This window comes from Anabrus simplex, chromosome 1, assembly GCF_040414725.1.
Source record: "Anabrus simplex isolate iqAnaSimp1 chromosome 1, ASM4041472v1, whole genome shotgun sequence".
In the NCBI taxonomy this organism is placed as follows: domain Eukaryota; kingdom Metazoa; phylum Arthropoda; class Insecta; order Orthoptera; family Tettigoniidae; genus Anabrus; species Anabrus simplex.
The window spans coordinates 710,692,041-710,705,204 of NC_090265.1; the positions used below are offsets into that span (position 1 = coordinate 710,692,041).

Sequence of the window (13,164 nt, forward strand, 5' to 3'; positions counted from 1 at the left end):
TTGTGGATTAAATAATATCAACCGTGCACCTGGCTGAAAGGTCCAACAACTGGCGGGCATAGCCCTACAGTAGATTGGTTGGTTCTATATTAGCTAAATCCATAGAATCAGAGTGCCTTTGCTGGCGGGACCTAGTGTTTACAGTGCACTATGTCTTCTGGTATGGGCTAGATCAATTTTCTTACTTTCATCGATCTGTCTCAGTCTTATCCTTGGCTTTGACAATATACAAGTGACTGAGGTATGAGCGATGGTAGTAGTGCCATTCCTTATGCAGCCAGTCCCTGCTATGAATGGTGTGAAAATGTTGCTCATAGGGTCGGTTGGTGCATGCATATCAGTGGGCTTGGCAGACTGATATGTAATAGCAACTTCTGGCTCGGTGAGGAAAGCAACGGGAAACTACCTCACTCCTCATTTCCCTGGTACATCTCTTCAGTGATGCCTAGGCCGTCTATGACAGCTGATGGCAGAGCTGTTGAGGACCCAACGAGCCTTAGGGCTGAATACCATACATGCACAGAATCAGAACATTTTCCTTCAGGGCATTTGTGTGCTTCTGATTCTCTCAATCACTTGCTTTACAACTGCTCAGATAGTGGGTTCGAACTCCACTGTCGGCAGCCCTGAAGATGGTTTACCGTGGCTTCCCATTTTCACATCAGGAAAATGCTGGGGCTGCACTCCTAGCCATTTCCTGTCCCACCGTCGTCATAAGACCTAAATGTTTTGGTGTGACATAAAGCTGATTGTAAATGTATTTATTCATTTAGGTCCCTATTTATTTATTTATTTATTTATTTATTTATTTATTTATTTATTTATTTATTTATTTATTTATTTATTTATTTTTGTATATTTTATGTATTTATGTATCGTATGGCTTTTAAGTACTAGGAGTGTCCGAGGACATGTTTGGCTCGCCTGGTGTAGGTGTTCATATTTGATGCGTCTGGATATGGGATGTTGATAATAATAATGAGGTAGGGAGCGGATGAAACCCATTGTTGGCTTCTAGCCTTCTCTTTTCGAATAAAACCGAAGGGTCTGCTCAAGGCTTAATGTTCCAATCCGACTGACGAATCACCAACAGTGAAACTATTTTAAAAGAAAAGAGAAAAAAAAAAAAGAACACAAAGCAGGTATGGCAAGAGACATTTTCAGTCACTCTCTAAAAGAGAAAAAAAATTCTTTTCAAGCGTAAATGTGTACTTTGCATTAATTTTGTGGATTGAATAATATCGACCATGCACCTGGCTAAAAGAGTCAACAACTGGCGTGCATAGTCCTGCGCAAACACACATGCACTGCTGGTTTTCTATTTCAAGAACTTACCAGGGAGTTTTGTTTGGTCCAGTGTGAAGTGTGAATGGTTGATGATGTTGGGTGTAAAGTATGAATATCATTTCATTTTTACATAACTACTACATCCTACATCCTGCAACTGCTCTTATCTGCTTGTCATGATCGTACCTTGGTCTACCCCTACCGCCTACACTTCCCTCAAAAACCAACTGATCAAGTCTTGGGTGTCTTAAGATGTGTTCTATCATTATATCTCTTCTTCTCATTAAATTTAATCAAATAGATCTCTCACCAATTCGATTCAGTATCTCTTCGTTCGTGATTCGATCTATCCATTTCACCTTCAGCATTCTTCTGTAACACCAAATTTCAAAAGCTTCTTCTATTCTCTTTCTTTCTGAACTAGTTATCATTGATGTTCACTTTATACAATTCTGTGCTCTAGACAAAAGTCTTCAAAAAATCTTTCTAATTCCTATATCAGTGTTTGAAGTGAGCAAATATATTTTCTTAAGGAAGGTCTTTCTTGCTTGAGCTAGTCTGTATTTTATGTCGTCCTTACTTCTGCCATCGTTAGTTATTTTACTACCCAAGTAACAATATTCATCTACTTCCTTTAAGACTTAATTTCCTAATCTAATATTTCCTGCATCACCAGACTTCATTTGACTGCAATCCATTACTTTTGTTTCGGACTTATTATTTTCACCTTGTAGCCTACTCCTTCCCCAGACAAAATCTAGTAATGTCTCTAATCTAACTTAATTTTACATTTTCCACAAGATTAGAAACACTAATTTATTATATCTCAATGGTAAAGAGAAATTTTAAAATTTTAGTGTTGTTTGATTAGTATTACAATTTTTGCCTATGATATTTACATCTCTCCCCCCTCTGGTTAATAATCAGTCTTGATCAAACAGAGAAGATTGGAAAATTATTAATGTTAGAGAACCATTTGCAAGATACAGTACTAAGACAGAAATAATGGTTAATAAATATGGTGGTGGCGAGTCAAAAGCGTGCGGCCGCTGAGGTTAATCCGCGTGCAGTTCCTGCGCACTGTAGGTGGACCCCGATGAAATCCTACCATGGTGCTTTTCGTCGAGTGTCAACTTGGGCCGGCATGTTTACTTTGAACAAATAAGAGTGCTTAAAGCAGGCTAGCTGCGCTTGAATACTGTGTGCGTGGAATAATGGAAGAGGACCTTGGTACTATTTTGTTTGTTTTCGGAACCCGAGGTAATGGTTAATAGGGACAGGCGGGGGCATTCGTATTGTGATGTTAATAGTTAATAAATACCAAAGACATCTTGTAAAGGTTCATCCCAATAACAAACTCCACACTTCAGTAAATTTGAAACTATTGTCCTAATTGTACTAATCCAATTTGGATTATATCAATTTACTAAGTTTATCAATTTTATAAAAACCTTAAGTTCTGTACTAGTTACATGTGAGTGGCATCCTGATAATAATTATGGAGTGATGATCATTGTTTTAATGGAAAGTACCTCCTGTCTTAACTTAAATCAGAAGGAAAAAACGGACCAAGTCCGGCCGTTCAGAAATGAAGGTATTGGTGAAAGAAAGTGAAATGACTATTTAGGCCTTGCAGACCTCATACCATTGGGGCCAGAAGAGAACAAAGAGTTCTTCAAGGGAGATCAGTTGGGAACAATGTCCAACTCAGCAGTGACCCCTGTGGTTGGCAATGCTCTCTCCTAAGTTGGAAGACTTCAGCGCATTTCCTTGCTTAGTCCCCTCGTATGACAGGTAGAAGACCCTATTGATGTATTCTATGCCCCCAACCCCCTGTGTGTGGGGGTGGTAGAATAACACCCACAGTATCCCCTGCCTGTCATAAGAGGTGACAAAAGGGGCCCCAGGGACTCTCAACTTGGGAGTTTGGGTTGGCGACCACAGGGCCCTTAGCTGAGTCCTGTCATTGCTTACACTTACTTTTGCCAGGCTCCTCACTTTCATTTATCCCATCCAACCTCTCTTGGTCAACTCTTGTTCTTTTCCAACCCCGATGGTACTAGGTTACGAGGCCTAGGGAGTCTTTCATTTTTACGCCCTTCGTGGGCCTTGTCTTTCTTTGGTCGATACCTTCATTTTTTATAGAGGATTGTTGTCCACCTGGACTTCCTCTTAAAACAATAACCAACACCATCAACATCTATGCCCCTACCTGCTGGCGGTTAAATATGTTCCATCATGACCAAGAATACAGTGTGTAGGTAACACGGATAGTAAGTCATTCGACTTGACTATCTCAAAAGGCATGCATCTTGTTTCTTTATTAATTCCTTTTACAAATTGCTTTACATTCCATCGACACGATAGGTTTTATTATGACTATGACATAGGAAAGGGCTAGCAGTGGGGTGGAAGCAGCCATGGCCTTAATTAGGGTACAGCCGAGCATTGGCCTGGTATGAAAATGGGAAACCACGCAATATGCATTTCCAATGGAAAACCATCTTCAGGGCTGCCGACAGTGGGGTTCGAACCCACTATCTTCTGAATGCAAACTGACAGCTACGCGAGCCAAATTGTGCAGCCACTTGCTGCATGGTCTATCCCTTTTCTATGACTGTATATGGTTGTTCTGCCAGGTCATTTACAGCTATTGTAGTTAAGGTAAAAGCCGTTACAGTATTGATTTTCAATTTCAGTGCTCACTCAGATATCAGACGAGTAGATGTGTACAGCCCAGGTGAAAGTGTACATGTCCGAATTGTTTGCAGATCTACATATTCACAGCACTTTTTGCACACTCGGATTCGTCTTTCCTACCCCACCCCCTTGGTAAACTCTGTTTTTTCGACCCCAGTGGTATTAGTTTTGTGAGGCCTAGGGAGTCTTTTATTTTCACGCCCTTAGTGACCCTTGTGTATCCTTGGCTGATGCCTTCAATTTTTGAAGTGTCAGGCACCTTCCCATTTTCCCTCTGATTAGTGTTAATGGAGGATGGTTGCCTAGTTGTACCTCCTTTTAAAACAATTATCACCAACACAAACGCAATTGGATCAGAGCCTACAAGTTTGTGAATTTTCTTTTATGCCATATTTAGTGAGGCATTGGCTGAGAAAACCTAAAGTGTAGTATTGACTGGGGAATGTTGTATAGGTAAGATGAAAGAGAAGAGCCTGGGGAGAGTAATTCGAAGCAATGCAGACTCAGCTGTAGGCCACACCCCTCTCTCGCAGGGAACTTCTACTTGTTTTTGTCTCTGTGAAATGTTTAGAATGGAAGATTATTATTTAGGAAGTTCAAGGTTCTCAGAAAGCACTTGCAGGACTAGTTCACCACCAAGCAAGTTTAGATTTTAAGTTATGAAGGTGTATTGATGTATCCATAGTCTTTATTTTACGTTTCATCCCTTTTCCTGCATTTATCGGGCTTTCTTCTTATCCAGTCAATCATTGATCTGCATTTAGGGCTGTCCCTCAGGTGGCAGATTCCCTATCAGTTGTGTACCTAGTCTTTTCTTAAACGATTTCAAAGAACTTCAAAATTTATGTTTTCCTTAATAAATAATTCCATTCCCTAATTCCTCTTCTTATAAATAAATAAATACTTGCCCCAATTTGTCCTCTTGAATTCCAACTTTATCTTTCCAGGTGCCTCTGTGGCTCAGGCGGCAGCACGCCGGCATCTCACCGCCAGGTTCCGTAGTTCAAGTCGCGGTCACCCCACATAAGATTTGTGCTGGACAAAGTGGAGGCGGGACAGAATTTTCTCCGGGTACTCCGGTTTTCCCTGCCATCTTTCATTACAGTAACACTCTCCAATATCATTTCATTTCATTTCTCAGTCATTAATCATTGCCCCAGAGGAGTGCGCCAGCCTTTGGCAGCCAGCACAATTTCTATCCTTGCCGCTAGATGGAGGGGCTTAATTCATCCCATTCCTGACCTAACTTGTAAGTTTGAGAAGTTCCACCTTTCCACCACTTTAAAATCTTATGATTTTTCTTAAATTAAAATAACATTAATTTATTTTTAAATTAGTCAGTACATGTTCCATTTTTCATAGAAAACATCTTCAGTCATAATCTTGATTTGCAATTAAAATATGCACAAAAACACAGGTTACATATATAAAACACAGTTAACCACTCATATCAAAAGTGTCCTTGAGAAGATGAAAGGTCTAAATAACTAGAGTCTTTGGTTTTTTCCTTCATTGTCAATATTTGACATCTCTTTATATGAAAGATGCTTTATGTGTAAAATACCACTTGGAAAATTATCACAAGGCAAAGGGATCATCAAGTTTCTTGACAAATAAATCAAACAATGGTGTACAAATATGCAAATATTTTTGTGACATTCAGCACTTGATGTGAATGGAAAGGGGAAATTTTCTTGTCGGATGAAATGGACTGATTGTGTTTGAGATGGAAAGCAACTCCCTATGATGTTGTTGCATCCAAATCTCGAAAGGAGAATGAAATTTTGAAGCTCGATAACGAAAGTGTAACATACCACTTAGTCGAACAACTCATCTCCTTACTCCCAAGTCTTCCTAGCCCGAAGTTTGCAGCATATTCATAACACTTCTCCTTTTCCAGAAATCATGATGATGATGATGATGATGATGATGATGATTGTTGTTTAAAGGCACCTAACATCTAAGGTTATTGCCCCATGCCAGAAATCACCCAGAACAAATTGTCCTGCTTTCCTTTGGATCTTTTCCAGTTCTCGTATCAAGTAGTCATGGTGAAAGTCCCGTACACTGGAACAATACTCTAATTAGGGTCTTACCAGAGACTTATACGCCCTCTCCTTTATTTACAACCTTGTTAATGTGACTGTCTCAATGGAGATCTTTCCTCTTGTGTTATTATTTTTTTAAATTTTTTATTTGAGTCATCAGTCCATAGACTGATTTGATCCAGATCTCCATACCACCCAATCCTGTCCTAACCTTTTCATTTCTACGTAACTATCGCATCCTACATCTGCTCTAATCTGCTTGTCATATTCATACCTTGGTCTACCCCTACAGTTCTTACCACCTACACTTCCTTCAAAAACCAACTGAACAAGTCCTGGGTGTCTTGATATGTATCCTATCATTCTATCTCTTCTTCTTATCAAAATTAGCCAAATCAATCTCCTCTCACCAATTCGATTCAGTATCTCTTCATTCATGATTCGATCTATCCATCTCACCTTCAGCATTCTTTTGTAACACCACATTTCAAAAGCTTCTATTCTCTTTCTTTCTGAGCTAGTTATTGTCCATGTTTCACTTCTATACAATGCCACACTCCAGATGAAAGTCTTCAGAAACATCTCCCTAATTTCTATATAAATGTTTGAAGTGAGCAAATTTCTTTTCTTAAGAAAGCTCGTCCTTGCTTGTGCTAGTCTGCATTTTATGTCCTCCTCCTGCTGTCGTTAGTTATTTTACTACCCAAGCAACAATATTCATCTACTTCCGTTAAGACTTCATTTCCTAATGTAATAATACGTGCATCATCTGATTCGTTCGACTGCACTTCATTACTTTTGTTTTGGACTTATTTATCTTCATTTTGTACTCCTTACCCAACACTTTGTCCATACCATTCAGCAACTTCTCGAGATCTTCTGCAGTCTCAGATAAAATAACAATATCATCGGCAAATCTCGAAGTTTTGATTTCCTCTCCTTGGATTCTGATTCCCTTTCCAAATTCCTTTTTGATTCCCTTTACTGCCTGTTCTACGTAAACATTGAAAAGGAGGGGGGGCAAACTGCAGCCTTGCCTCACTCCTTTCAGGATTGCTGCTTCTTTTTCAAAGCCCTCGATTCTTAGCCCTGCAGACTGATTTTTATACAGATTGTAGATAATTCTTCATTCCTGGTATCTGATCCCAATCACTTTCAGAATCTCTAATAGCTTGGTCCAATCAACATTATCGAATGCCTTTTCTAGATCTACGAATACCATGTACGTGGGCATGTCCTTCTAAATTCGATACTCTAAGATCAGACGTAAAGTGAGGATTGCTTCACATGTTCCTACATTTCTTCTGAACCCAAATTGATCTTCTCCCAACTCAGCTTCAACTTGTCTTTCCATTCTTCTGTAAATATTACGTGTTAACATTTTTCAGGCATGAGATACTAAACTAATGGAGCAGTAGTTTTCACACTTGTCAACACCGGCTTTCTTGGGAATTCTGACGAAAATCGGACGGCACTTCTCCTGTCTCATACATCTTACACACTGGATGGAATAATCTTGCCATGCTGGTTTCTCCTAAGCCAGTCAGTAATTCAGAGGGTATTTTATCATTCCAGGTGCCTTGTTCCTATTTAGGTCTCTCACAGCTCTGTCAAACTCTGACCTCAAAATTGAATCTCCCGTATCATCATCAATAGCCTCCTCTTGTTCCAGAACCAAATCATCTACATCTTGATACAACTGCTGGATATGTTCCTGCCATCTTTCTGCTTTGTGTTCTTTCCCTAGAAGTGGGCATGCCATCTGAGCTCTTAATATTCATACACCTAGATTACCTTTCTCCAAAGGTTTTCTTGATTTTCCAGTATGCAACATCTTCCTTTCCAAGGACCATACAACCTTCAACATCTTTGCACTTCAGGAACTCTGAAAAGTGGTGACAAAAGGGGCCCTTGTTAAGACGCAGCGGGCCGTTATGCTTCTTAGGTTCCAAAATGGGTAATAAATAAATAAATAAATAAATAAATAAATAAATAAATAAATAAATAAATAAATAAATAAATAAATAAATAAATAAATAAATAAATAAATAAATAAATAAATAAATAAAGAAAGAAAGAAAGAAAGAAAGAAAGAAAGAAAGAAAGAAAGAAAGAAAGAAAGAAAGAAAGAAAGAAAGAAAGAAAGAAAGAAAGAAAGAAAGAAAGAAAGAAAGAAAGAAAGAAAGAAAGAAAGAAAGAAAGAAAGAAAGAAATTAATTAATTAATTAATTAATTAATTAATTAATTAATTAATTAATTTTAATCTTATACCAGTTGTATAGTATTATTTGAAGTAATTCCATATACTGTATATGAGTTGACTATGTTAGTAAGTACAGGAGATATTATAAGTAGAATTTTGTAAACAATATAAATTTATTAAGGATGAGCTGTGTGTTTAATAGAAAACATTGTTAGCATAAATTGTATAATATTGTATTCTAGGAAAATTTTCTTCTTCTCTTGTTAATTTAAAATTTAGTGCTTGATAATAATGTATTTTAGTGTACCATTTTCCACTGAGGTAGACACCTCATTTGCAAATAAAGAGATTTAGATTTAGATTTGAATTTCTCCTTCATCCATTCTTCCTTAGCTATCTTGCACTTTCTATCCACTTCATTCTTTAATCACCCATATTCTTTTCTGCCCTCTTCATTTCTTGCATTCTTTTATTTTTGTCATTCATCAGTCAGGTCTAGTATCTTCTGAGTAATCCACTGATTCTTAGTTGACATTTTCTTCCTTCCTAACATTTCTTCAGCAGCCCTACTGACCTAATTTTTCATGACTATCCATTCTTCCTCTGTTGTGTTTCCTTCAGCCTTTTCATTTAGTCCTTGTGCAACATGTTCCTTGAAACAATCCTTCAGACTCTTTTCTTTCAACTTGTCTAGATACCATCTCCTTGCATTCTTTCCTTTCTTCAATTTCTTCAACTTCAGATGGCATTTCATGACCAAAAATTTGTGGTCAGAGTCCATACCCATGCTGAGAATTCAATATTATACAATTACAAAATTAATTGCTCTTATTACACTTAATGTACATATGTAAGAAACTAATATGCGTTCGTCTTTTCTTTAATGTGATGAGTGTGTCGGAGTATTTTTAACATAGGCATTTGCCTAGTCAGTTTAATTGATCTCCAGTCTATGCATATTTAGTCCTGTATGAAATAAACTTAGCTGAACAATTGTGAAATAATCAGTATTATAGTCATTTTAACAATAATTTACACTAAATGTAGAGATATACATGTTGATAGTTCAATAAAACAAATGACTAGCCAAAATAAAACATTAGTAAATATAGTTTAACATGCTTGACCGCACTGTTGATTGTCTAATGTGGCAGGTAACAGTGGTTCTTGCGTTGTACAGTTCGTGTTATATTAGAATAAGAAGAAGAAGTTAGCACATAAACACTTAAAACACATTAAAACAATAAAAGTCACAATAAAAATTAGTAAACATGGTTTAACTTGGCCAAGCAACAAACATCTCGATCACCCCACAGCAATATTCACCATCATAAGAAAGGATAGAGCCACCAGTAATGACCTTGGATTCAAAAAGTGAACAATTTCTAGAACATTAGTCAACGTCAAACAAATAGACTATCCACAAGTTACAAATACTAAATTGGAAAGTGGTTGAGTAATATTCAATACATATTGGCAATGATTACAATAATTTAAGCTTAAAACCTGCAAACAACATAAGAAGGTGTCTGTCTCTTATTAATTTGGACTGTCAACTGAAGTTTACATCCAACGCACATTACAGTGATTTTAATGTTTTAATGTGTTTAAGAGTTTTGCTTATGAGCTATTTCACATCATTCTAACATAATACGCACTGCAACAATGCAAGAACTACTATCATTTGCCATTTTAGACAGTCAACAGTGCAACCGGTCCTACATGTGATAATAAAATAGTATTGATTAGGTGGAACTTTTCTTTCATTTATGACTTATGATGACTATCAATACAGAATAAAAATGAAATTTATCAATCAAGATGTCAATCAAGACATTTTACCTGGGAAGAAGCCATCATCAGTACATCATTCATACAGAGAGAGCTGCACGTCCTCAGGAGTTAGTTACAGCTGTAGTTTCCCGTTGCTTTCAGCCGTGTAGCAGTACCTGCACAGCTAAGCTAGGCCATATCAGTCAATCACCCAGACTGCCACCCTTGCAACTTTCGAAAGGCTGCTATTCCCGTTTCGATGAACCATTCGTTAGTCTGGTCTCTCAACAGATACCCATCCGATTTGGTTGCACCTGCGGCTTGGCTGTCTGCTTCATTGGGACCTGAAAGCCTCCCAACTGCGGCAAGGACACATGGTTACAATATTGTGATTTTTTATTCCACCTTTTCAATACAATTGGTTTTATGTTGTTAGAAAATCATAATGCTACAACACTAATTTTATAGGGACATGTTTTGCTTGATTTCAAGCATCCTCAACCTATGTAATCATCTCATGGTTAAGACGTGTTGTTTCTGATTTGCTTTGACAAATTTGTGCTTAATTATAATTCTAAAATTAAGTAATTAAATATATAAACATAGGAATGTGTGAACACATTAATAGTTTAACAATATGAAAGCAACGGGAAACTACCTCACTCCTAATTTCCGTAGTATGCCTCTTCAGTGACACCTAGGCTATCTATGACAGCTGTTGGTGGAGCTGTAGAGGATCAAACCAGCCTTCGGGCTGAATACCCTACATACATACATACATACATACATACATACATGACCATACTAAAATTGGAATATCCGTTAATTCTAAAGACATTGACATCCAAAACACAGTATAGTATCTTCAAATTGTTGAAAATTTGGCTAAAATTGTTTTCCCAAAGTTCTAGTTTATTAAAAACAATTGTAATTTGACTTCTATGTTAAAATTTGAGTCGTAATTTTTGTTAAAATTATTGGTGTCTGAAGATTAAAATCTTGGATACGTTGGAATTCTGTTTCAGATATTAATTTTGAGGCTTGCTACTGTAATTTATTAGATTTGAACAGTAAAATGCTGAATTAGGTAGTTTCATCGAATTAGTCTTGTTTTGACGATCAGATTTTCCTTTGATAGTAGTTTGTATTTATGAGGGTTTAGTCAAAAGTGACGTCATTCCAAAATCTTGAGGTGTTGATTTGTTTCTTTCACAATATTTGAATGATGGTGCGTCCCTTTGACTGTTACCACAAAAACTTTGTAGTATTTGTTACATTACAGTGACTGTTATCTGTGGTGGTTCTACTACCTAATTCAGCATTAGGTGGAAATGTAGTAAGCAGTCTGGCCTATGCTGACAACTTGATCTTAATGGCACATTGTGCCGAAAGCCTGCAGTCTAATATCTTGGAACTTGAAAATAGGTGCAATGAGTATGGTATGAAAATTAGCCTTTGAAAGACTAAATTGATATCAGTAGGTAAGAAATTCAACAGAACTGTATGTCAGGTTGGTGATACAGAGCTGGAACAGGTAGATAATTCCAAGTATTTAGGATGTGTGTTCTCCCAGGATGGTAATATAGTGAGATTTAATCAAGGTGCAGTAAAGCTAATGCAGTGAGCTCGCAGTAGGGATCAACAGCATTCTGTAAGAAGGAAATCAGCTTCTGGATGAAACTATCTTTACATCAGTCCGTTTTCAGAACAACTTAGCTTTATGGGAGCGAAAGCTGGGTGGACTCAGTATATCTTATTCATAAGTTAGAAGTAACAGACATGAAAATAGCAGAATGTTTGCTGGTACAAACAGGTGGGAACAATAGCAGGAGGGAATTCAGAATGAGGAGATAAAGGCTAAGTTAGGAATTAACTCGATGGATGAAGCTGTACGCATAAACCGGCTTCGGTGGTGGGGTCATGTGAGGCGAATGGAGGAGGATAGGTTACCCAGGAGAATAATGGACTCTGTTATAGAGGGCAAGAGAAGTACAGGGAGACCAAGACGATGATGGATAGACTCAGTTTTTAATGATTTAAAGATAAGAGGTATAGAACTAAATGAGGCCACAGCACTAATTGCAAATAGAGGATTATGGCAACATTTAGTAAATTCACAGAGGCTTGCAGACGGAATACTGAAAGGCATAACGGTCAATAATGATGATGTATGTATGTATGTATGTATGTATGTATGTATGTATGTATGTATGTATGTATGTATGTATGTATGTATGTATGTATGTTGTTGTTGTTGTTGTTGTTATTATTATTATTATTATTATTATTATTATTATTATTATTATTATTATTATTATTATTATTATTATTATTATTATTATTATTATTATTATTATTATTAAGAGAGGGCCTTGAACCCTAACTTCACCACAATTAATGGCATAATCATATTTACCTATTACTGTATATGAAATAATTATATTTTTATTTATTCTTTATCTTTAGGAAGTAGAATTTTTGTAAATGACAGTTATTGCTGATCCAGTGACAACTATGTTCTTTGATAATGACTCAACGGGAACTTGAATAATATTTAAATTATGTGGTTTTCTTCAATAGATACATAATTATGGCCCAGGGTTGAGAGTGTAAGATGAGTGAGTTTTGTTGATTTCCACCCAGTAAAATGGTCAGAACTGTCTGGTTGACCAAGTACGTCATGTTGTAGGTATATCCTCCAACTGGAGCGATGACCAGCCATACAGCTGGTCCGAGCCACCATACCATCCCCCCTCAGAAAATTTCAAAGAAGCTGCAGTATGCCGTGGCCCAAAGGGGAAGCTGATGAGGAACCTAGTGTGCCCTGTTAACGTAGAATTTCAACCGGGCGAAACACTGCCGGATCTCGAGTCCTTGGATGCAGCCGTGGATTTCCTGGAAAGGGTGCCTCGAACCGACAAGAAGCCTTTCTTCCTTACTGTTGGCTTTCACAAGCCTCATGTGCCGCTCAAGTTTCCTAAGTTCTACCTTGGTGAGTTGCAGATAATTTTAATTGTTCTGAAAGAATAACTTAACATTGTACGAGGGCAAGTTAATTTTGCTCTAATTGTCTTTAGGTTTGCTCTATGGTGTTGTGTGTTCACGAGCCGCTAGATGGCACCATTGTCTATATCTATGGTAGGTTTCAGCATT

At 37.3% G+C, this 13,164-nt stretch overlaps 1 protein-coding gene across 3 annotated transcripts in view; it reads left to right on the forward strand.

Annotated features, from left to right (window-relative positions):
• The window catches only part of Ids (iduronate 2-sulfatase), a 70,953-nt gene that overhangs the window by 655 nt on the left and 57,134 nt on the right, over positions 1–13,164 (forward strand). For all 3 annotated transcript variants that reach the window (XM_067136006.2, XM_067136005.2, XM_067136007.2), the window contains exon 3: positions 12,701–13,003. In XM_067136006.2, coding sequence (XP_066992107.2) covers positions 12,701–13,003 — 303 coding nt within the window. The remainder of the gene's footprint in view (positions 1–12,700; positions 13,004–13,164) is intronic.